At 45.1% G+C, this 24816-nt stretch overlaps 2 protein-coding genes across 2 annotated transcripts in view; both read left to right on the top strand.

Annotated features, from left to right (window-relative positions):
* Positions 1-18337, top strand: part of LOC139306623 (R3H domain-containing protein 1-like) — a 44217-nt gene extending 25880 nt beyond the window's left edge. Inside the window, exons 14-27 of the mRNA XM_070930523.1 lie at positions 306-538; positions 2653-2922; positions 3454-3608; positions 4078-4206; positions 5216-5575; positions 5765-5891; positions 9078-9235; positions 9697-9830; positions 12065-12168; positions 13931-14112; positions 14733-14889; positions 15414-15511; positions 15844-15928; positions 16886-18337. Of these exons, the coding sequence (XP_070786624.1) occupies positions 306-538; positions 2653-2922; positions 3454-3608; positions 4078-4206; positions 5216-5575; positions 5765-5891; positions 9078-9235; positions 9697-9830; positions 12065-12168; positions 13931-14112; positions 14733-14889; positions 15414-15511; positions 15844-15928; positions 16886-17205 (2512 nt within the window). The 3' untranslated portion in view covers positions 17206-18337. The remainder of the gene's footprint in view (positions 1-305; positions 539-2652; positions 2923-3453; positions 3609-4077; positions 4207-5215; positions 5576-5764; positions 5892-9077; positions 9236-9696; positions 9831-12064; positions 12169-13930; positions 14113-14732; positions 14890-15413; positions 15512-15843; positions 15929-16885) is intronic.
* Positions 18338-18828: 491 nt separating this feature from the next.
* Positions 18829-21221, top strand: LOC139306982 (uncharacterized). The gene is made up of 3 exons (XM_070930943.1): positions 18829-19045; positions 20023-20117; positions 20280-21221. Exons 1-3 carry the CDS (start codon positions 18829-18831, stop codon positions 21219-21221), a joined length of 1254 nt encoding a protein of 417 aa, XP_070787044.1.
* Positions 21222-24816: the final 3595 nt, after the last annotated feature.

The following is a 24816-nucleotide window of genomic DNA, read 5'->3' as shown; positions in this document are numbered from 1 at the left end:
ATTGGCTAATGTGTGCCAAAAGTCCTCTGGTTCCAGCTTCTGAAATGTGAATATTTGTTGCTTTCTTAGTGTTTTATGACATTAAACTTTGGCTTTTTAGCTGTTGGTCACAAACAGGCGCTCTGCACATGTCAACTTTGAATTTGTGATGTGCATTTTTCACTATTTTTGACAATTTATTGACCAAATAGATAGGTAGCATTTTTGAGCATTTTACATTATAAATACAAACAGAATCATCACTTAAGATTAAAATGAGCATCAAATATTTTAAAAACACATACTCTCTCTCTCTCCCCGTGTAGGCTACGGGCCGGCCGGTCAGGCGCCAGCCGGCAGAGCAGCTCCGAGACGGAAACGCTGCCGCGGCACGGCGAGCCTCGGCCGTGGAGCAGCACCGACAGCTCGGACAGCTCCAACCGGCTCGCCCCGCGGCCCACCATCACCAAGGCCAGCAGCTTCAGCGGCATTTCCCCCGGCCTCGTCCGAGGGGACAGCACAGCCAGCAGCAAGAGCACCGGGAGGCTCTCCAAAACAGGCAAGAGGAGGGAGCTCGACGAGAGCTGTATAATACAACTGTACTGCAATGTTTACTCATTTAGACGCTAGAAACAAAGTCCTCAGAATATCCTCAGTGAGGCTGCCTGAAATACAGAAAACTGCATCTACTTGCACTTTAAAAGTGTAGCAGTCAATATATTCTGCCATCTACACATTTTTAATGGATTGTTTTCCGCCATGTTTTATCAGATTCAGCTATTTCTGTGATTGATGGCTCTTGTTCTAAAATGAGGCCGATTACGTTGTACAGGTAACTTCTGAATGTAGATGGAGAGATTTCTCTCTTCAGAAATATCTCACACTTGGAAGCGAGCATGTCATTTATTCCTTCAGTCACGCAGAAGAGGGAGAGGAACCCCTGTGTCCCAGCATGAAGAGGAAAAATGTGCTAATTAGATTGTGCTCTGGGTAAATGGGGAACAAAAATAGGCATTTTGCATATTTAGCTCCAAGCAAAGTCCTCTGGCATTCGGGGCACCTGAGGTCTTATCAGAACAAGTGTTTGTTGTCCTGCCGTAGTCAATAAAGTCTGCGGGCCGCCCCATAGCCGGACAGCTGTCAAAACTAATCACCACACAGCAGCATGGTGATGGAGGAGGCTCTTAAAAAGTGTTGTAGCAGCAGTGGTATAAAACCTAGCAGCAAGGAGTGGCTGCATAATGGATGATAAGTCTCAGCGCTGGGAAGTGCCACGCACATCACCCAGATGAAGTTAGGGCTGCTCCCCAACTGCAGGTGCTTACTCCACAATATGATACATTTGTAACTTGACTGGCTGAGATTAGATGAAACGTGTTCCTCCGCCAGTTTGTCTCCTTTATCTCAGCGAGAGCAGGGTAGAAATCCTTGGTTGGCCTCTGCTCTCCATTTTGTTCCCTGCTATGGTTTCCATCTGGCATTTTTCTATTTTTTGCCAATCTCCTCTTCTTTTTTTCTTTCCTCACAGAGAGGCAGCAGCAGGCTTCTTGCCTGAGCAGTTTTTTTTTTTTTTTTTAAGTTGTTTACGAGGCGGCTGGCTGCCCTCACTTTGTGTTTTGGGACTATAAGTCGAGGAGACGTCTTGCCTGTGCTGCCGTGTTCTCCTGCGTTTGCCCTTCTCCTCCGCCCTCAGATAACCTTTCCTTACAACAGGCTGAGCTCCATCTCTACCTGAGCTTATATAACTTACATATGCCATCTGAAGTGATCTATTGTTTCTGCCTTTTCTGATTGTCTTTCATCTCCCCTTGTTCTAAATTGAGTGATGGTATGTAAACAAAGTACATTTACTTTTTGAGGTGCTTGTACTTGAGTATATCCATTTCCTGCTATTATCTTATCTTATCTTATCTTATCTTCTACTTTACTGCCTTTTAAGAGGGAAATATTGTATGTTTTTCTTCACTACATTTATCTAACAACTTTAGTTGTTTAGTACATTGAAGTACATTAGCCATAATAATCAATTAACACTTAATTAACAGTTTAACACTGACAATGGTCATTTTGCTCCATAGTGAGTACTGTTACTTTCATAGTTTTAAGTACGTTTTGCTGATAATACTTCGGTACTTTGGTAAGATTTTTCTTATATTGTGATACTGCTACTTTTACTTCGTAAAGGATCTAAATACATGAATTTGAAAAGGACATTTAAAGGAAAAACACATTCTCTGTGTTCCTGATATAACAGGTAAAGTGACATCATGGTGATATTTATTTATAGTTTGATGGCAGCGACAGTATTAAACTCCTCTAAAAGCCGAAACACCAGATTGCCAGTCCCTCCTCCCAAAAACCAGGGGCTTCTATGCGCATTCACCATTTTGCACACCACTCGGTAATTATCCAGGGAGACATCCATCACCGTCGGTGCAGAGATACCAATTTCTCCATCAACAATTGCCTCAAGAGACCAGAATGCAGTGCAGCCACAAGAGAGGCTGCATTATTAGCACGAGGCACGACTGCTTCATTATCACCAACTCTCTGCGCCCACGTGAAAAACAAACGAGTTAACAAGTTAAAGCTCCTCCTCTCAAACGATATCTGAAAGTCATTCTGGGAAATGTAGGAAACAGATGATAAGAGTCTCTTTGTTCTTTTCCTCAGGCTCAGAATCCTGCAGTAGCGTCGGTTCTTCGTCCAGCTCGCTCTCCCGTCCCCAGGTGCCCCTCCCAGTTTCAGCCCCGTCCTGGTCCAACATCCCCAGCGCGCCCTTGATCCACCCGGCTGCCGACACCAGAGGCCCTGGACACCCTGAGATGATCAAGGGCGTCCCCTCACAGCCACCATCAGCTACAGACGCAACAAACTACTATGTGTTGCCGCTGGAAGCCTCAGGGATACCACCCGGCAGCGTTCTGGTCAACCCACACACAGGTGGGTGGCACGAGTTTCGATTTCAAAAACATTTCACTAAATCAAAAAATCACACCAAGGCACGGGACTTCTTTGTCGAGGGTGGTGACCCAATCTCAATCTGCTGCATTAAATCAAAGTAAATGTTCCTGTCTTGTAATTTTCTGGCTTGCTAATAAATATTCATGACTAGGGCACAGAATAACAGGTTGGCGTGGGGCTGCACCCGGTTTGTCTGTCAAATTAGTAGTCAGACTGAAGCATGCTGATCAAAATGCACTGAACAGATGGGAGAAATCTGTAAATATTCATCATGGGCCGAAAACACCAGTTGTACACTTTTGGGCTGCGAGCTGAACTTCAAATGCTGCCAAGGTTGTTAAATTCCTGGTGACTCTCCTCTCGTGGACCACGTTCGGGTGTGTCCCTCCCTGTCACGAGGAGCATAATTCAAGTGTTTTCCCTTTTGTGTGATGCTGAATTATTAGTGTGCGTGCACAGCTCACATCGCTGTGGCTTTTCTTCTGCTCTTTCTTTAATTTTATTTGACAGGCAAGCCTTTCATCCACCCCGACGGCAGCGCGGTAGTTTATAACCCGGCCACGGTCGTCCCCGCTGCTGGCAGGAACCCACAGCAGGGGAAAACCCCGCAGCAGCCAATCCCTGCCCCGACACAGCAGCAGCCAACCAATCACCTCCACTCCCAGGTCAGTGGGCGGGACTACATCTGACTATTTTTTTTTCCTCATTCAAACTGAATTCATCTAAAGACTAAACTCAAGTTTTTTCTGACCTTCACTAACCTCACTAACCTATAGTGCTGAAATGGGAGCTGATAGGATTGTAGGAGCTTCAGCCATTTAATTGACCTTTTTAGCTAATTAGCTTATTAGCTAGCTAGCTACAGCAGATAAAATCTACCCACTCAGTCGCAAAATAGAAGTGAGAAGCCTTCTTTTGTCTACCTCTGGGTGGAATCAAGGATGTATTGTTTCATAAATGATCAATTCCGACTGTTAAATCTGCCCGTTATTACTCTGGACACACATAGCAACAGTAACTAAGTGGGGCGGAGCTTAGCAAATGGCCAGTTGAGGCTCCCACTATCTTACTCCCTCCTTCGCCCAGTCTCATCTCCTTTCCCTCTGTCCATCTCTTCTTCCTTTCACTCCTCAGCCGATATGTCCTCCTCTCCAGCTGTCCTCTGAGCCCGTCCACAGCCCGACGGTCTCGTATCCTCTTCCTCCTCCTCCTCTTCCTCCTTCTCAGTTCCTGCCCATCTGTCCTAACCAACAGTACACTGTGGTACAGAACTTATTCCTTTCCATTTTATTATTCTTCCCCCCTGCTCCATCTCCTGTCAGACCTGGCTCATTAAGAGTTTATTTATAGACCTTTTTTTTTTCTCTGAGCAGTTAAATTAATAAATTAGACTCTGACACAGATGTCCAGAAAGTTGGCTCGGCTTGTGTCAGGCTAAAGAAATGCTCTGAGCTCTATTTTGACCCAGGTCTTCATACTGTATCTATGTGAACATGTAATATAAAATCTAGCCCCATTATTTGCCACATATGTTACATTCTTTGTTACCAGAATCTTTTTCTGTCTTAAATTGTGAATTTAACAAGCAGAGTTTGGTATAGACATTCATTGTCGTTCTTAACTGACTGTACTTAACAAGGTTCTTGTTAATTGTATGTAAAATCAAGCCCAGCATCATCTCACCTTTTCAAACTTCAAAACAGACCTTATTATTACCCCAATTAACTATTCAGTTCGGGGTTTTTTTTGGTGGAAAGGTGTATCTAAATCCAGCAGGAGCCATTCCCCACATATATAGATCATGCATTCACTTAACCTCATTTTTGACCTGGTTTTAGTGAAAGACATGCCTCTGTGACTAATTATGCCTGTGGAAAGTTCCATTAATATTTAATTCATCACCAGATGTTGGCGCTGAATAATCCATGACTAAAAACACCACTTTTCCAACAACATGTCAGAAATGACCTGAACTGGCGTGCCGTGGCGATGCAGATAAATAGTTCACTTTAGTCTCCACTAGTCTCCGCAGACCTGGGTCAGATTTAAACTCTGTGCATTTGTTTAAACCTTCGAGTCAGTCAGTTTAGCAAATACCTTTTGATTTAGCACCTAGCTTAGAAATCAGCCGACTGTCCCTGGTGGTTGGACTGTATCGATCCGCATAGTGATTAAAATGCGGTGTGACCCAGGTTCTGAGTCCCAGTGTCCTTCTGCTGTATGTTTGCGTATCTGGTGTTGCATTGCATTTAACACGAAATTATCTCTCCAGCCCGAAGCCCTCAACGCCCAGTTCAGTCACATGACTCTGGGGCAGCAGCCGCCCGGCGACGGTGGGGCTTCAGCTCCGGACGCCCGCCACTATCCTACTGTATACCACCACCACCACCACCCCTCCCCCATGGTGCTGCAGGGGGCTCCGCAGCAGCAGCAGCAGGTTGCCAGCTACATGGTGGCGGGGCCGTCGGGAGGACACCCAAGCGTGCTGCAGGGTCAGCACGTCCCCCTCCCGACCCCCGGCCCCCACCATGCATATGCCAGCTCCACCCCGGGCCCCGCTGCTTTTTCTGGGTCCACGCTGAACCAGCAGCTACTCCAGCAACACACCTACATCCAGCAGCCTGTCCAGCAGGTAGAGTGTGCATCTTAAATCATGCTGGCTGACTGTTTCAAAATGTGGCAGTTTGTCTGTAGGTCTCAGCCATGAGTCACTCCTGCAGTGGAAACCAGCTTTATGACTAATCCTTCTCCTGTTGCTGTGAAGTGCATTCAAATGGGACTGCTGATGTGTCCTTGACTTCGTGTTGTTGGTCTCTTACAGATGTCCTCGTGTTACTGCTCTTCAGCCCACCACCCTCACTGCTCCAGCCAGCAGCAGCACTACCGGCCCCCCGTCAACCCGCTGCCCTATAACTGCCCTCAGAGCCAAAACCTGCCCCAGCAACAAGGTGCGAACACGGCCATTTTCAAGAAGATCCATGTTGAGTTTTTATTTTCATGAGAGAAAATCTGTCAAATCATTTTCACTCCTGACACATGATCATTTGTGTCATGCTGGATTTTTACAGCAGTTGGGAAAGTTTGAGTAAAATGTTGAAAAATCTGTGAAAAATTAGACTGTAAATAAGCAGCCACACAAGACCCCATTTAAAAAAAAATATATATTTTACTATTTTACATTAAAATGATCTTTAAATCCAATTAAGAGTTGCGTTATATGACAAACACACCTGGATGCCAAAAAACAGCAGGTTCCCCTTCATTCCTCCAGACTGATGTTAAACCAAAGCTTCAATTTATTCAAGTAAGGCTTTGAAATAGTTGCACGATGGATCTAAAGACAAATCAAAGCATGTTTTAATGAATGAGGTCTGCAGCCTCTGATGTGGAGCAACAGATTCTTCCTTGAATTTTCAGACTTCATGTCTCGCCGCTCTATCTAGAGTGGTACTATATCAATGGACTTTGTTAACTTCCCTCTTCCAGCTCTTAAAGAGTGTTTTGTTGTTGTTGTTGTTGTTGTTGTGCGTTTCTTCACAAGGGAGCTATGCCAGCCGCAGTCCGACGGCTCTACTGAAGGACAAATATTTCTCCCTTTCTTTCCTCTCTGTTTGTTTGTACGAGTTCAGATGTCTCCCCGGGAGTCATCCACTTGATTATTCTGTTTCTGGGTTTTTTTTTGTTTTGTTTTTTTTTTTGCTTTCACCACAGGAGTTGAGATTGTTAGCTCCTGCTTGGTCTTTCTCACACACACACACACACACACACACACACACATACTCTCTTGCTTAACTGGATGTAACGTTAGCTCTACTATGATTTGTACAGCCGCGCACACACACACACACACACACACTGGTGCACACACACATCTCTGTAAGTGGCTGCGGCACTATTCTGTCATCTGTAGGCTGCAAACGCGGCTTCCCTGCTGGGGACCTGGGGAATAGACAGCGGACAAATGAAGCTGACCTACAAAGGCAAAGGACAGCAATTATTTCACAGGGAAACCGGGGAAAAAAATGACTTCAGTGCCTCGTTTTCCCTTCTGTTTTTGCATTAATTAAAAAACAATATATAAGACCAACTAAAGGTGAAGGTACTGTGGCGTGGGTTGCACAGATAATAAATAAGTTGTCAGTGGGAATTCTCTCCCGGCCGCAGAGAAACCTGTGAGTCTTTCCACTCACTTGCATCAGACAGTCACCGCCACCACAGGGCTTCGGCTTCAGTCATGGTCATTCTGGGGAAGCAGCTTGTATCATTATATGTGAAGGGACTGAAGGATTTGTCTTCCTTTCTCTTTACTGTTTGGTGATGCGAGAGTTTATTAAAAGGCTCGTTGGTGTTGCACCACAAACTTCCTAGAAAGGAAATGCGACGTATCTTATTTTCAGAAAGAAAAGCACCTTTTTCTTTTAAGGAACGATGGAAACCTCAACAAAATTGAAATGGTGCTTGCATATAGAGCTGAAAATATTGGCTGATTAATCAATTAGTCGAGTTGATTTATCGTTTCAGTCATTTTTCCATCAAAAATTCCAAACATTCTCTGATTTTAGCTCCTCCAATATGAAGATTTGCTGCTTTTCTTTGTCCTGTATGATAATAGACTGAATATCTTTGCGTTTCAGACTGTCGGCCATGATAAAACAAGAAATTTGAAGATGCCACTCTGGGCTCGGGGAGATTATAATGGGCATTTTTCACTATTTTCTGACATTGAAAGATAAAATGATTAACGAGAAATGAATTCGGCAGATTAGTCGATAATGGAAATGAGTTGCAACCCTAATCGTAGTAGAAACTAAACACCATTTTTTAGAAAGAAAAGCCGGCAAAGTGTAAGGACAGGATTCCTTTTTCATTTGAATGCTTTACAGCGTCTCTACCAAAGAGGAAGCGCGCTGAGCCTGAGAGGCGGGATGCGGGGCCGGGACGCTGTCTGAGAGGCCTCTATGAATCTCACAGTGAACCGGTCTCTTTTTCAGCCCCTCACTCCCTCACCTGCAGGACATGCAGTAATCTGTGGATGGATGCGATGTGTGCACCCCTCAGCCTCTCCTCACTGGATGGCTCTAATCCCTAAGCTGCGCAAAACCCCCCCCATCCTCCAAAAACAGGACGGTCAACAACGCTCTCGTGATATTACGGGGAGAGTCGGGTCATTATCTGCCTCTGAAGGAATTTCCTAAGTAGAGAAGCCGCAGTCGTCCCTCATCTGCTGCCTGCTGGGATGGAATAACATCGGGTGCGTTTGATATTACGGCCATTTCATGCTTGGTTTGTAAGTGAAGGTGGGAGACGAGGGTGGATAAAAATAGTCCTCCCCCCCCTCTCTGTTCCTCGCGGAGCACTTTCATTGTCTAGTTGTACTTTTCTCCCAGGGCGGCCGACTGTAAAGACACCTTCACAAAAGGACGTCCTCTCCTTTGTCACTAGGATTACTGTGCGTGTGTGTGTGTGTGTGTGTGTGTGTGTGTGTGGCGAGGGACAGTATTTTCAAATGTCTCTTTTTGTCACCTTGACATTTAAGTGTCTTATTCTCCCCTCCCCTCCAGCTAGGAATAAGCGGCGCCATTTTAGGCCATTCGGAAAATGGACGGATCGGCGCGACTTTGTGTCTTCTTTTGGGTCTTTTGTCTCCGGGCGCTCCAAATGGGTTTTTAACAAGTACTGTAGAAACGTGATCCCGTTCTCTGTTTACCCCCTTGAACATAATCACTCGTTGAAGTGAAGTGGAACTTGTTTGTTGTTTTCCTTTTGTTCAGGCAGCGGCTCGGCCACTCAGGTTACAGGTTCGGGCCACCGCAGGCTAAATCAAAACTATTGACTTTCTTATTTATTCCAAGCGCCGCAAACCTGCTTAGCTGCAACAGCTAAACTCCCCGAGCCCCGCCGTCCACAGTCGCTCAATCTGCTGCTCGTTCTCTTCTCTTTTCTGGCGACCAGCACATTTCCCTTCAATAAGCAGTCAATAAAATTAATAACATCTTACACCATTTCCTTGTTAAATCTTGATAACCAAGCTTTTATTCCTGCTGTCTCAGGAATAGAGAATATGAATTGTCTTGTTGTTATTAAGTCTCTTTTCATTTGGTCACAGCGCTGTGCCTTCTCTCATTTCGCCTCAGTGCACCAAGCCGTGATGCCAAACCCAGCGTCCAGCTACCCGACCATAGTGGGCGTGCAGCCAACCCCCAACCTCGCGCTCACTGGCAACCAGCAAAGCAATATGGGCAACCAGATGCAAGGCATGATGGTCCAGTACCCTCCAATGCAGTCTTATCAGGTATTTGTGATGATGAGTGTCGGATTAATATCGCCAGCTCAGTTCATTTTGTTATGAATGAGATTTGCGGTTCTTGAGGCCGCCGCTCTCAAAGGAGGCGAGAAGCTCCATATTCTCCTCAAGGCACAGGAAGAAGGAACAGACCTTCAAAAATATAAGCGTGCACTTGATATTTGTGGAGAACGCCATTGTTGACTTCTGAGTTATTTGTTATAGAAAATACAAAACTACGACTAAGAGCTCTTATACTGGTATTCATGGCAAGAGGAAATCTCTTCTCTTTCTTATCCAGATAAGGAAGAGAATCTATTTGAAGTTTTTTTTTTTTTCTGTTTGAAAATGAGTGAACTGTCTCTGTGTTAGAATGAGCCTCTAAAGCTTTCTGTATTTCTTGGCCATATTTGCTTGATTTCCATATTTACCTGCTGCTTCTCCAATCTCCTTTTTTCTGTTTTCGGCAGCAGGTTTCTGTGCCACAGCAGACGTACCAGCAGCCAGTGTTTGTGTCCTGTCAGCCAGGACAGGGGGCGATGGCTGTTGCCGGCATGCAGCCCTGCTACAGCCTGCTCCCCCCCAACCAGCACACCACCATGAGGTAAGATCTCAGATTAAACACTGGGATAAAGGCCACAGGAAAGAAAACAAGATCACGTGATTTCAACACACACTTTACATTACTGACATTGTAAGTACTGGAATGAGCAGAGGTAGTTTGGCTGGAGTCAGTTGGCTTTAAGGTGGGGGGGGGGAGGGGTGTATATATGTACAATATCACCATAATTAAGCCCATACATGAAGGTAGACTGAATCAGGAGTTCCATATGGGTCTGAAAGGTGAGTCTGTTATGCAAATATTTGTAACAATTAAACCCCAACTCATACTGCTAAATAGTATGTGTAAAATGAAGTGCACTTTAAAAAAATAAATGAACTCTAATCTATCTTTTGGCGCTGTGAACGGAAAATATGACACCCACGTGATTCGTGCAGACAAGACTTTTTTGTTTTTGTCGCCCTGCTTTAGTTCGCGGGCCTGAAATAGTTTTTAGATTGTTTCATTGCAGCGGAAATGGTTCGGTCGTGCTATCCAAGACAGCCGTTTGCATGCGCGTCAATACTTTGATATATGGGAGTAATTAGTTCGTATTACACGTTTTTATGTTTTGTGTTAACATGATTTGTTGAATGACCCAGTTTACATTGATCCATTGAATAATTATTCTAAAGGAGCTCTCTGAAAAGCTAAAAACTTGTTTACACTGATAATAAACTCTGATTTATGTTCCTCTTTTTTATAATGACAGCTTCTAATAGCTGAAGTCGCTTTAATCGGGTTTAGATTCGGTTATCTGCTCGCCTGTAGATGTGCTCTGTCCCAGAAACCGATTTGCAGGTGCTGGATGCTGTTTCTCACTCCTGAAGGTGCCTCTTATTTATAGACCTAACAGGCCTGATGAGTGAATCCCCGAAGCACCTCCGAGCCAAGGTCATCTTTGTTCACCGTGGGGGGAAAGAGAAAAAAAAGTTATTACCGCGTTGCTTTCGGTGAAGCGGGTCTGCGTATAGCTGATGAATGTCGACTCTGACGCCCTCTCAGAGAGCCTCAGTCATTTTCCTCCATTACTCTGCCGCCGTGGAGGAGTGTGCAGCGCCGCGCTCTCTCTCATTATAAGCTGATTGATAGAACTAGTTCACAGAAAGCAAAACATGTAATTAGTTTCTACCTCCACGGACCCAATCAATCTGGATACCGGTGAGCGGCGCACTGCTGGGACTGTTGTGCACGCTCGTATACCTAACAAACACCCAGACGTGAACACGCAGTCGTCACCTGCAGAAGAACAATGCAAAGACACACACACACACACACACACACACACCCTCACACACACTCACATGCGAGGAGAGGTCACTCTCTCATTGTCCCAGCTGTAAAACGAGGCTGCTTTAGTAGGGCAGTCGGTGTGGAAGTGATTTATGCGGCTCAGTCTTCTCCCACGAGGACCGACCGTCCACCTGCAGCCTGCTTCTTCACCAGCTGCACGCGAGTCCCCGCAGGCGGGTTGCTTACGGAGCACAGCGCAGCTATTTCGCAGATGGACTTGAAGTTAAATTTCAAATTTAATACCCCAACTGCAGCGCTAACATCTCGCAGCTCCTGGAGATTTACAACTGTGCAGGTTTAGAAGTGATTATTAAGGTTTTTTTCTTATCACTTTAAAGGCCTGCTTAGGTGTGAGCATCGTATTTTTTTTTCCAGCACTCCCACTGATAAATTTAGCAGCATGTAGATCTTAAAGTCTTTTTGGTTGGTTAATCCATCCATTCATCCATTTTCTGCTGCTTATCCAGGTCCAAGTTGTGTTTAATGATTAGTTAATGACATGATTAGGAATTATTGTTATTAGAGCTGCAGCAAACTATCATTTTTATTGTCCCTTAATTTGCAGATTCGGTTTTTAGATGAATCATTTGGTGTTTACAACATCGGGAAACATGACATTTTCCTAGAGACCAAGTTGAGTTTGTCTCCTGTCTTGTTTTCCAGTTTACTGCACTACAAGACACCGACAAGCAACACATTCTCACTTTTAAGAAGCTTAATATTAATATTGGGCAGTTTTGCTCGACCAATGACTTAAAGGATCAATCGAATATCAAAATGATAGCTGTAATTGTTCTACACTGCTGGGAAGTGCTGACAGAAATGTGGTATAAATGTCAATGAATTCATGCAGTTGGTAAATAATTCCATATCTTTCATACTGTGGCTGATATGACTGTAAATTGTGTTCTATATAGTAAAAAAAAATGTGTGTTCCTTCACAGTTCGACAGTGAGTTTCCTGCCCGCCCAGATGATGGAGCAGCTCCAGTTTCCTCAGACCTCGTCCCCCTGCGTCTCCCAGCAGCACCCAGGCCAGCAGTATGCAGGTACGCGCCTCCCCACCTCTCAAGCCGAACCACAGCCGAGGTCTAGAATCGAGCCCACAGTGATCTGCAGTCGCATCACGCAGTAAAGTGAGAATATCCACTTTTCAGTCTCTGACATTAGCCGCCCTGGAGATTCCCCATCACTGCCAGCGCTCCGACATCCTTTATTCTCCCCCGTCTCTCAACGTCAATAACTGCAGAATGTATTCCTTCATAGCTTCGACCCGGGCGTCTTAATGAAATAATCTTTCCCCGGGTTTACTTTGCCATTGTATGTGCGTCAGACGCGTGATTAGATTTACACTCCGGATTTTCAAAATGAGAAAGAGTGAGGCGTGGTGATGACGGCTCCCTGGAGTTTGGATAAGCGAAAAGCGATTTTGCACATCCACCTCTTCCTCCGGAGCCGCGCGGAGATTAAACAGCTAGCGGGGTCGACCGCTGCACATGTTATGTTGACAACAACTCCGTCAAAATGGTGTTTTGGCACAGTGAAGAACTGTTAAAGGAAGAAATCACTCCTCAGATGAAGTCGTTGCCATCTCCAACATGAGTCATGCTCCAATGGTTGTATGTGTAAATCTAATATTAATTCCTGGTCCCAACTGTCCTACTCCTAAATGATGATTCTCTGCTTAATTTCTTGATAAGGATACATTAGATTTGGTTGGGGGGTTTTTTTTGTTTTAATTGTGAAAATCAACTCCTCAATGACCTCAAACCTCTGTGCTGACTTTTCTTGCCACTTGTCGGCTTGTTGTATCAGATGTGTTGGTAAACTGGGAGACGAATAAGTGAAACTGCCAAAGTGACATTGAAAAAAAAAACATATAAAATTAGAATAAAACTTTGCTCCTAAGTTTGAAACAATAGAAAAATCACCATGTATTGGCCTTTTGGAGGGCTCACAGAATCGCTGTCCAGAGGCCCAGGTGGGGCAGTCTCCTTACTAATGACCTTTATTATTCATGTCTGATTATTATGGGAGAGCAATGGAGGGAGCCTTCATTTCCAGGCCGTCAGTAATGAGGTCAGATGAAGGTCTCGCGGCGGCCTCACCTACAGCGTCACCAGTAAACATTTTTAATTGGCTAGGCCGGGGCCAGAAATAATCTGCAGATTAAGTCCAAATATCCGTCGTCCTTGCTACTGTTGTTGGGCAGTAATTCATAAATCAACAGTGGCTGTGCAAAGTTTGCAATATGATCTCCACTTAATGGGACCTTTATGTAAACAGGAATTAATTAGATGGAAATATATTGTGTTTTTTTTGGGGAGTTTTTTTTGTTCATTTGCTTCTCAGCGTCTGATTGGGGGTTTTTTTTGTTTTTTTTAAGTCATATCCGTCACGTTGATGCGTCACAAACTAATGAGATAATTGGATCTCCCGGATCATCGCAGAGGATTTAGGAGGAAAAGGGAATGGACTCTGTTATTGCCGCTCCGGATGTGCCCTTATAATCAAGGCACTTAAAAGCTAATTGCTCAGCAGCTAACGGCGTGAGAGCGCCGTTCTCACTGATGAGGTGTGCAGCTGAACAAAAGTGCTGAAAAAGAGCTTTTGGGGCGTTTAGTCTGTCAGTTTACTCTGGTGCATAAATGATGAGTTTATGTCATGAATTCAATAAAAAAGAAGTAGTATTAAGTGTTTCACGTCTGGCCCGATTTGCCTCTTGTCAACACTGTATTTCAATACCAGCTCGTGTTTGTTCTTTTGTGGGGGGTTTTAATGTCGTGTGTGTGTGTGTGTGTGTGTGTGCAGGGTTGTTACCCCCAGGCCCCAGCAGCGGCATGGTGATGCTGCAAATGACAGCGCCCCCCTGCCAGCAGCCCCGGGCCCCCTCCCCCTGCCAGCGGAAACAGCCGAGCCACAAACACCCGGGCCCCGAGTACCACCGCAGCCGCAGGCCTGCCGAGCTGCCCCCTCCTCCAGACAACACCCAGGTACAAACGCAGCCCGTGTGCATCGATTGTCGGCAAAGACTGACACTGGTTCAAATTAAGTAGCATTTTTGTATTTACAACCTTTTAAAAAAACCTTATAACTTTATTGTATTATACTTTTGAAGGGATTTAATTAGCTCAGTGGCCCAGAGGTTTTGACTTGACAACAACAATTTCCAAATTTCAATTAAATTAGGAATTTGCCACATAGGACAATACACTACGTGTCAGAAAGTTAAGACGGTCACAAGAAAGCAATTTGAAAGCCAATTTAGTTTTGTTGTCTGAGTCTGACGGTGACGGGAGAATGGTCCCTTGGAGCTCAACTCGGCCTCCCCGCCGCTCCAGGCAGGTTAAATGTCGCCGTAAATAGGCTCCGCAAATGAAGTCAGCGCTGGAGCAACCTGAAAATGAGGAGAAAATAGTCCTCAGCATTAGGGTGTAATGGTACATTAGGGGGACTGATGTGGAGGGAACGGTACATTAAAGCAACAACAGAATGACTTTGCGAAAGAGAGAAATAGCCACGTTTTTTTTTTGAGGGCGGGGGGGGGGTTGAATGAAAGTGATTGTGTTCCTCCCCGTAATCTCTCGCCGCACCGCCGGTGTCTTGTGTGTAGAGCAGCTTGCCCTCGTCTCCGGCACTCACTCCCTCGCCAGGCCAGCCGCCCAGCGTCAAGGGCCTCCCATCAGGCATCTCGTCCATCCCTGTCATGGCCCACCACCCGCACCACCACCACCCGCCGCTCCCTACAGCCTTCTGCCACAGTGGACAAGGTCAGAGACACATGGGCCACCGGGGCGTTTCCTCACTCACACACCAATATTACAGAAAAGACTCTTGGTAGCTAGCTAGCTGGCTAACTTCTGCCAGGTCAGCAGTAGTAGAAAGTTTTTAAAGGAACTACATTCATTATATATAATGCCAAGTGAGCTCGCTACCTAACAAAGGGACTAGATCGCAAGCCAAGAAACTACCAACTTACAAACGGAAAGTCATAAAGGTTCATAAAAATAAATATCTAACCAGAAGTGTACAAACTACCTAACTTCCCTAGCAACCGATATTCCTACTAGCAATTTCATGAGAGACGTAGCGAAGTAGCCAATCAGACATGACCTATGTTTTGTAATTTATCATTTCTATACATGCAATTACATATACATTCATTTTAAAATGCACAAAATGAATGTGCTCTAAATGGCCCATCGTTGGCTCGGGATTAAGGCACAGATATAACTAGTTTCTCTGTTTTCCTACTGAGTCTTTGATAACTTTGTGTTTTGGCTGCGACGTCTAGGTGAAGCACACTTCTCTCTACTGGGCCAGCCTCTGCAGTACAAACCCTCCATCAGACCTCCGCTGATCCACACTGCCCACATGGTGGCCAAACACCAGGTCAGACACACACACACACACACACACACACACACACACTGCTTCTTACACTTGATTCTAAGTTCCAAGTCTATTTTCTGAGCTTGCAGTTAGAAAGTTCTTCATCAAAGTACCGTCGTCTGCATGTTCTTGAACTTTGTATATTTTGTGCATATGTATTTTTCGAAAGAACCATCAAAACTAACCAGTACACATGATAACGGTCAGCCGGTGTTTTAGTATATAAACATCAGGGTGTCCTCAGGATTCGTGATTGATATTATATTTCAGGTCAGCAAACATCCCTCCCTGCCTTCCACAAATAACCTAACCGTCGTCCTCTGTCTCCTCAGGGTCCACTGGGGGTTTGGCGTAGCGGTCATGGGAGGAAGGCCGGCAGAAAACCTCTGTCTTCAGATCTCAGTGTAGGTGAAGCAGGTAATAGGAAGTCCAGAGGGAGGCTTGAGTTTAGTGAACCTCGAGTTAACAGCAGTCACTTTCAGTTTATCAGAGGCTCTGACCGAAATTTGACCTTCCCTCTACAGAGAGAAGCACCGAGTGTAAACCTGGTATATTATGAAGGGATTTCTGTGCAAACAGTTTCTCAAAACATGCAGCCCTGAGTGGAACATCAGGTCGCAGATGTCAATCAGAACAAGACAGATTCATCACATGATAAGTTCAGCTGCTGTGTTGCCTATTTAGCAGATTAACTGAAATAACGTCAGGTTTTTATTGTGCGGAAATGTGCTTGCCGCGCTCCGTAGCTGTGGAGAAAGCGTCTGTTTGTGAATGTAAGCAGAATAAATCACAGACGGGGCAGAATTCACACCTGGCAGTGGAACCTGCAGCCCCGGCGGGATTGTGCCCGAAAGAAATGTGCTGATTATTTTGAATATGGCGTCATATTTTTGCACTCACCAAGATATTTTTTATATATATATATATATATATATTTTTTTTTTTTTTTTTTTTTGCATTATTCAGGTGCTCTTGTCAACAATCCCACTAGTACAGTCAAAAAAAGGGGGGGGGGGGGTTCAACATTAAATCGCTGCCTCGAAAATGTCACGCTTTGTGGAAATAAGAAAAACAGCCTTATTTTTAGACTAATCATGCGGTTTTGAAAATGTAAAAAAAAACATAATTTCATATCATATATATATATATATATATATATATATATATATATATATATTCAAGTCATATTTTTCTATAGTTTAGCTTGAGCACACTGTGACAGGTTTGACCGCCCTTCCACCTAAAGCTGTAAAGCTGACAGCAGCAGTTTATTGAAGCCTCCCGATGGTGCAGGTCTGATTTTTCTCTTCACCCATGACAGTTGTTTTATTTACTGGCTCTGCTGCTCACAGTGCTGTCTGTGTGTGTCTGCAGTGAGCAGTCAGATCCTGGAAGTGACAGATCCTCCGGAGGGGATCAGCTGTACAGACTCCCACCACCTCCTGGCAGAGCTCTGCAAAGGGGGCGAATTGATCCAGCGGCTGTCGGACCATCAGCCCAGGCTGTGCAACATAACCAGAGACGCTCCCAGCGGGGACCTGGCCTCATCATACTCCATCTTTGCCATGCTACCCCCCAGATACGCTGCCCCGGGCTCCGCACTCCACCACGGCGGCCCCCAGGCCACCTTTAAACTCAGAACTAGCACCAGACACAAAGGGGAGCTGTGTGACTCGGACAAGGCCGGCTCATAGCTGCTAAGATCTCGGTGCATCTAAGGAGCGCCACATGAACGCACATCCAACCACCTGCCTCTGCTGCCTCAGTCTGGACTGTCTCGGTTCAAGTCCCAGACTGTCCAAATCAAAAACCGTATCAAACGTTTGAAGAATGAATGTTCACTTTTATTTCGTTTTAGTTAATTTTATCTTTTTTTTTCTGGCCATCAGGTTTGTGCAGGGTGGGAACTGAGCACCACCTACCAGTTTGGTTTTGTTTGTCAAATGCGTTCGTGGCTGCTGAGCTCAACTCGAGGCCCCCTCCCCCCCCCTTCTATTCTTAAAAACCTTGTAGTGAAAGTGTTTGGAGAGCTTTGGGATTCATTGGCCAGATGTTAGTGACTCCACTGTGGCTCTTTTTAATAGCAGGTTGACAGCACCATGCGGAGCAGAAACAAAACACACACATAATCTACTTCTGGTCTCTGGTTCAAGACTGTTTTTGTGCCCACTTTTGGAAATGTTACATGTGAAATTGGGGCTCTGTACCATTATAATTGCATTTAAACTGAGCATTCATATCAAAGCAAAGTGTTTGATTTTATCTGACATTCATCGATACTTTCCGCCATCTGTGTCCTCGCTTGATCCCAGCCACCGACTCGTGAAACTGAGCAGCATTTCTCTCCCGTCAGGTACACAGGAATGGGTTTCTTCTCCCGTGTAACACGCTCCCAACAATAACACGCAGCTGCACTTGTACAATGTGAGCCCATACAATAATAAACACTGAATAATAGATATACTACCTGAATTATTTAAAGTCACTTTTATACACAGTGAATGTTGGATTTGCACTGAAGTGATGAAGGAGATGGAGATTTGATTGGTATCGGACAGGGCCTGGATTTTCTTTTATTAACCCCCCCCCGTACCTGTTTGTTGCACTCGACCAGGCCACTTTCTTTTATATTTAATTAAAATGTTTATATGCACAAGAAAAATGCAATCGAGTTTGTCACTCTACTTGGCTTCTTTTTTTTTTTTTTGGATTTGTTTGTGTGAATCATGAGAGGTGTTCTGTGTCTGGTGTGACTTTTCTTTCTTTCTATTTTTTTTTTTGTGGTTTTTTTTTTTTTGTTTGACTCTAATAAATGTTTGCACCACACGTGTTGACATAACTTTTTCCCCGAGCTAAAAGCTGAGCAATAATCTAGTCAGCAAACTGAGGGTGTATTAAAATGTTTCCTTGGAGGAAGATGTTCCTTCAGTGTGTGGAGGTGTGGAGGTGTGGGGGGGGGAGAGAGAGAGCAACAGATGAGGCAACTCGTTGGAAAATGTTGCCATGGAGTGTGTATCTCTGCCTTTTGGGCATTGCAGAGGTATTTGCTCTGCTTAGCAGCCTAATTTACAGCTTCATAAATAGCCATTTTGAATAAACAAGTCTTCTCTGCGAGTGAAATGAAGAGAAACAGAGACACCTAGTGGACAAATGCTGTTACTACACCTGCAAAGTGACACTATAACCGTAGCGTTAGCTCTGGTGTGTGTATGTGTGTGTGTGTGTGTGTGTGTGTGTGTAGCAACGCTGGGTCGTTAAGCATGCTTACAAAAAACGCGCGATAGCCGCCAAGCTAGCCGTGGTGTTTGCTAGGCTACATGTCCGCTGCAGACGTTATGGAGACCGACGCCTGGGACAAAAGCAGGGCGGTGGTTGTTTCCGGGGTGCCCGACGTGTTGCCCGTGAGCAGGATGGTCGACAAGCTCACTATTCACTTCCAAAGCTACAGGAGCAGTCGAGGAGGAGACGTCGAGGTGGTCAAGTATCCCACCAACATGGGCGGAGTCGCGTTTGTCGCTTTTGACAAAGCTGAAGGTAAATGAACGGGTTGTAGCTAAACACCCGGAACAAGCTAATCACAGTATAGTGTGTGTGTGCGTGTGTGTGTGTTAAACTGTCCACACTTCATTAATAAGGCAACAATTGTTAACACGCCAAACTTTATTTTAAAACTGGCCATTTTTCAGGTGGACTTCCTCCCTCAGTAGCCCCTCTTGTATTCACGTTACCATTACATACCAGTCACAGAGGTAAGCATACACAAACACGGCCATGTTTGGAAACCCCAGAAGGTAACACTTAGGGACTACTTCCTGTTCTTAGGGTATTTCCAGAAACCATTTAAAAGACTCTTCTGACCGCCTGGATCAGAAATGTTTCCGTCTGCTGCACAGTAATAAAGATTTCAACCCAAGTTGTTCCTCTTTTTCTTAAATCAAACAAAAGATGGTGGAAGGAAATGACTCCTCTCCTTGTTCAATTAGTCCAATGTGAACAAGAATATCACTTATATTGGTTTGTATTGGTGTTCCAACATTGTACACAAGTGGACAGACGGAATATTTTCCCATCCAGATCAGGTCAGTAGAGTCTTTCTGGATGTACATTCACAACAGCAGCAAAGATGGCCTTGTATTTATTCTCAGGAAAATCAGATGCTTATTAGCTGTGACTGGGATGTAATGGGGATGAAAATACATAAAGGCCTTAAACCAACTTGCAGTCATTGTTCATCATATCTCCTGCTTTATGCTATAATTGGTTCCCATGGGATGTAGAGAGGTATAAATCAAACATTTACTTGCATGAAGTGCTGCCTGGATGTATGCCGAGCTGATGAATGGTTTAATTTGTCCCAGTATCATCATAGTCGGGTACTGTCGCAAGTACGGCATCAGACTGGTAGATAATGAGTTGGGCTTTGTGCACTCTCTGTGTCAAGAAATAACAAGCATCATTATAATGTTGACGTGGTTAGAGACCATAGCAGAACAGTACAGTACTCTTGGCAGATGCAGAGAGGGTGGTGCGGAAGGAGCAACAGATCATGACTGACGACGAGTTTCCTGAAACCTACCTTCTCACCGTGTTCCCCTTTACCAGAGATGTAAGTACGGCCATCAAGAATACTTCGTTGGATTTTGTCTCATCAGTAGCTTATATAGTACCGAATCATCTGTCTCTGTGTCAGAATTTTGACAATCAAGCAATAACAATTACATTTTTATCCGATGATATAAGATACTGATACGACTGTGTTGTGCTGCAGGTGTTTGCCTATGTCCCCAGCGCTATGGTCGATCTCTCCACATTCAGCACGGATCAAGCGGGGCTGATCCAGAGTCTGCAGTCAGCCCACAGGTCGCTACGTTTCCGGCCTTTGCTCCAGCAGAGAAAAGCCACCATTGAGGGGCCTTTTGCCGCCGTCCGGGCTCTGAGAGAGGACCTCATCTGCCGGGCCAGCCGGCTTAAATCCGCAATCTCAGCCCAAACTGCTGCCGCCAAGCTAAGAGAAACTCCTCTTAATCCAAAGTTAATATCTCATCGCGAGTTTGTCGGCTCTGTAAGCTGTGGCGGTTCTAAAGCTAAGCTGGAACCGGCGAGTTCAAATGGCTTATCAATGGCACTGCAGACCACAGGTGAGGGAACTGAAGTCCAAAGCCTGCTCTCAAATGCAAAAACTCAAAATGCTTCCCCGAGGCAAAAACTTTCTTATGAGAGTTTGACAGCAGGGAGCTTTTGCAACACACAGGGTGATGAAAAGGGGGAGCAGGGAGCTTGGTCCAGGCTCAAAATGCCCACAGAATATAGAACTGAGCGAGCAAAGGCCCACCCCAGACAAGTGTTCGGGGAGGAGATCAATGCGGGTATTAGACCTTCCTTATCAGGCATGGACTGGCTCCCTGCAGAGGGAATATCAGCAAAACACCCAGGAGAAGACGATTTTTCACAAAGACACACCAGACTAGACAGGATTTCGGCAACCAAGACCAGAGGAGATAATCATTTGGGCTCCAGCTACAGCAGAACTGACTATCTGCATCAGAGCAGCTCAGCCGTCCCCGCTAAGCTCCTCCAGACCGGACTTAAAGATGTCTCGACATCCTCAGAGAGCGATGCAAGTGGTGTCTGTCCAAAAGAGAGATTCTTCTGGGTCGACTCATACATATCCAGATCCGTCGCCAAATTTGACGAGAAGGATTTCGACTGATGCTAGAGAGGCCTTGATGCGACCGCCGAGTACGCTGGCGGAACCGACCTCATGTGAGCATTGAAGCGAGAAGTGAACCTCCAAGGCGGCCTCAAGCAGGCCGCGGGAAACCTCGAGGCTTTAGTGGCGTTTTGGCTGTCGATATTGAGAGTTCATCAGCCCGGCTATGACATGAGAAAGTCATCGGCCCTTCAGTGTCTAGTCACCTGTTCTATAAGACCAGTGGAGGATAGAATTAGTAAACTCAAAGACACTGAGAATGTGCCAGCAAAAAATAAATGAATGTACTCTCATGACTGAACACAAGGTGGTGCCGTTGCGCTGCATGTCTCCTTCACAAAACAGGCTCCTGCACGATTTGGGTCTGAAATCAACGTCAACCTTATGTTATTGGCACAAATGCAAGTAGTTTAGTTACATTGCAGCCACGGTTTTGATTCCTGTGTTACACTCACGCGGCTATTTTTCATTTTCCTGGCTAATATTTCGAACTCTGCTTTTGCTTTCTCTGCGTTTCCATGGTGAAACTTGCCCTTTTGTTTATGCACGGATTAATAATTAGGCCTTTAAACAGCAGGTCTTAATCCAAATGATGTTCTCACAGCAGTAGGGATAAGTCTTAATTAACCTCCTCACATCTTAATTACAACAGATAGGCTTCTAATTAAAAACAAAAATGACAGATGCCGACCTGCCTCACATAATCACATCTTCCTATTCTCCTGCACAGAGCTTCTTTAATCACTTTGTCAATCATTGAACGAGTTTAGATTTTATATCGGTACATAAACCTGTGTTTCTCTCCATTTTGACGCATGTCAGTTGGCAATAAATCATTTTCTTGGAGGTGTTTTGTGTTTAGTTTTTTTTTAACCTGGTAAACTAAAATTAAGCCTATTTCATGGCAGGTGGATGGGGGAAAAAAATCCACCAGTAGAGAACGTACTTTAAAAAGTCTGATTAAAACATTTCAATCCAGAATTAAACGTGAAGGTGGTAAAAATGTTGCCATGAGACTTTTAAGACCCCCTCCAGACACGTTTTAATACATGAAATGTATTGTGTTTGCCTTGAATAATAATTTGTCTGATGAAAAAGCAAATTTACTTGGCTTAAAAATGATTGAAATTACGAATGTGATGCTGCGATGCACATAAACTCTCTTTTTCTGCTGTGATCAGAATCATGGACTGCCACTAGGGGGCGGTGTGGTGCTTTCTCCCGTATGGTGAACCGATTAAAAATAGAGACGCTGTAGCTGCAATAGCCCTGCTCAGTGAAGCTATTACGGAGGCTGGGTTTGGCAAGCAGGGTGCAGATTGGCAGGCAAATGATGTCAGTTGGATGTCCCATTATACACCCTCTCCCCTCCACATAGACACACACACACACACAGTGCTGCATCTTCTCCAAGGGAAACACTGATCTGTACATGTGATGTGTGAAGACTCTCAGTAAAATCATGTTGTGCGGAGAGCTTTTTCTTTTTGGTCTGCGTTTATTCAAATGAGCTCGCTCCACAGCCCTGATAATTGATTCATTATGTAAAAATAAGCCACACCACCCTAATGAACACACACAATCACTCATCTCCCAGACACACACACACACACACACACACACACACAAACACACTCCGGGTTGTTACCATAGGAACATAGTGGAAGAGGTTGCCGAGCTGCAGCGCTGGGCGTTGTTAGTGGAAGCTCTCAAATACAATGAGAACATCCGGGAGGACGGAGGAATTGCGTTTTCAGCAGAAGAACCCTTCATCAAAGACGAGAGCACGGCCTCTTAACACCCAGACCTCTCTGCTGCACGTCTTGAACAATTACCCATTATTTGGGTGGGGGGCTGGAGTTCTAGATAATATAGAAAGGAGGGTCAACAAGCAGAAAGCATGCATGACTTTTCTTTCTCCTCATTATGCATTAAGTGTAATTGCATTTTTGAATATATTACATGAATGACTTTCATGATGGGGGTCAGAAACAGCAGCAGCCTGAGAGTCTTTCCCAAGGACGTTTCACTGGGGGGGGTCGGGGGGGGGCGTCTGCTGGTGATCTTAAAGGTGGGGTTTGGATGGTGCCTATCACCACCAGACTGCCTATTGTTTTATTTCTGAGTGTGTGTGTGTGTGTGTGTGTGTGTGTGTGTGGTCATGTTCAAGCGCACACATCTTGGAGGTCATGCAGACACGCAGCAAGCCTCTGCGTCACGTCCTCCCCACAGTAAGGAATGGGGCTGCTGGTGATGGATAGTCGTCCCCAGGCGGTGTGTGTGTGTGTGTGTGTGTGTGTGTGTGTGTGTGTGTGCGCGCGTCACAGTCACAAATTGCGTCTTAATGATTCTCTTTACAGATCATCACCCTGTCTGTGAGGGGGAGGGTGGGGAGGAGGAATATGAGCTGCCCCCCCCCCCCCATCCCGCTGCTCTTCCTAATGTTGTATGGGTATTAGGGGGCTGTGATGGAAGAGCCCTGTAGGAGAAATTGGGGGCGATAGACCACGAGAACGGTTCGTGTGTGTTAGCTGTGGAAAAAGGATGAATGGTGTTGACTCAACAACATATGACCCATAATGTAAACAGAGCGAGTCCCCTTGAATTTTACAAATGTGGCCCATGTGTGACCAATGATGAATGTGTAAAATGCACGTCCTCAGATTCGTGTCACCCCAGAGATCCCATTCCACCGTTTTACCCCCAATTCTAAACAGAAAAACAGTCTTAACAACCTCTTCTGGTGTCTTTATTGAAAGTAAATGAAGCAATGGAGGACCTCCGAGCACACCTGTCCCTCATTCCTGTCCTCACACCTGCCTCTCATTCCCTCATTATCCCCCATAGGAGATATATATATATATATATATATATATACCTGCCTGGTCACGCCAGTCGCTTGTCAGCTCCCCAAACAATGTGTTTACTGAAACAACTGCAGAGAATCATTGATTTGTCATGATTCCTGTGGATAACAACACTTTACTAGCTGGGGGGAAAAAAAAGGGAGTCAGACAGCTTGAATCTCGAGCAGTCAGACGATCACACAGGTTTAAACAACCCCCCCCCCCCCCCCCCCTGGATTAGACACAAATATTTGGAAGAGAAAATGAAGGCAAACAGTAAAATTACCACCTAAACTGACCAAATGTACCTGCTGTGGTCATCAGGGCAGTCCGCTGGCGTCCCTGAGGGGACTGATCTTTTCAAAGCCAGATAATTTGAGGATATTTTAGTTGAATTCAATTTTATCCGACCTTGTCATGTCATGGACGACACGTTTTCCTACATGACGGGAGGATGGCTTTGTGGATCTTTGACTTTGTTGTAGGAACGTTGCCGTGGTCTCAGATCAGTTACTTGGGTGAATACAGTGACCAAAATAAACCATGGCCAAAACTATGAAAACAAGTTGCAATAAAGTTGAACTTATCCTTTAAGTTCCGTACTGTCATGTGCACGTTACAGCGCCCCCCCCCCACTCCCGTCTGAAGAATCTCACTTACGAGCCGATCCAGGAAGTGTCAGAATAATTATCAGCCTCTCCTCTGACCATTTCAAAAAGCCCACAGCTCGTGGGGTGTGAAGAAGAAAA

This window comes from Enoplosus armatus, chromosome 24 (assembly GCF_043641665.1).
Source record: "Enoplosus armatus isolate fEnoArm2 chromosome 24, fEnoArm2.hap1, whole genome shotgun sequence".
Taxonomy (NCBI): domain Eukaryota; kingdom Metazoa; phylum Chordata; class Actinopteri; order Centrarchiformes; family Enoplosidae; genus Enoplosus; species Enoplosus armatus.
Note: the sequence above shows the minus strand (reverse complement) of the source record. Positions and strands in the feature narration are given on the sequence as shown.

Coding starts and splice junctions, on each gene's coding strand:
- LOC139306982 (XM_070930943.1), top strand. CDS start 18,829: ATGTCCGCTGCAGACGTTATGGAGACCGACGCCTGGGACAAAAGCAGG. Junction 19,046..20,022: donor CGCTTTTGACAAAGCTGAAG/GTAAATGAACGG, acceptor TACTCTTGGCAG/ATGCAGAGAGGGTGGTGCGG. Junction 20,118..20,279: donor TGTTCCCCTTTACCAGAGAT/GTAAGTACGGCC, acceptor GTTGTGCTGCAG/GTGTTTGCCTATGTCCCCAG.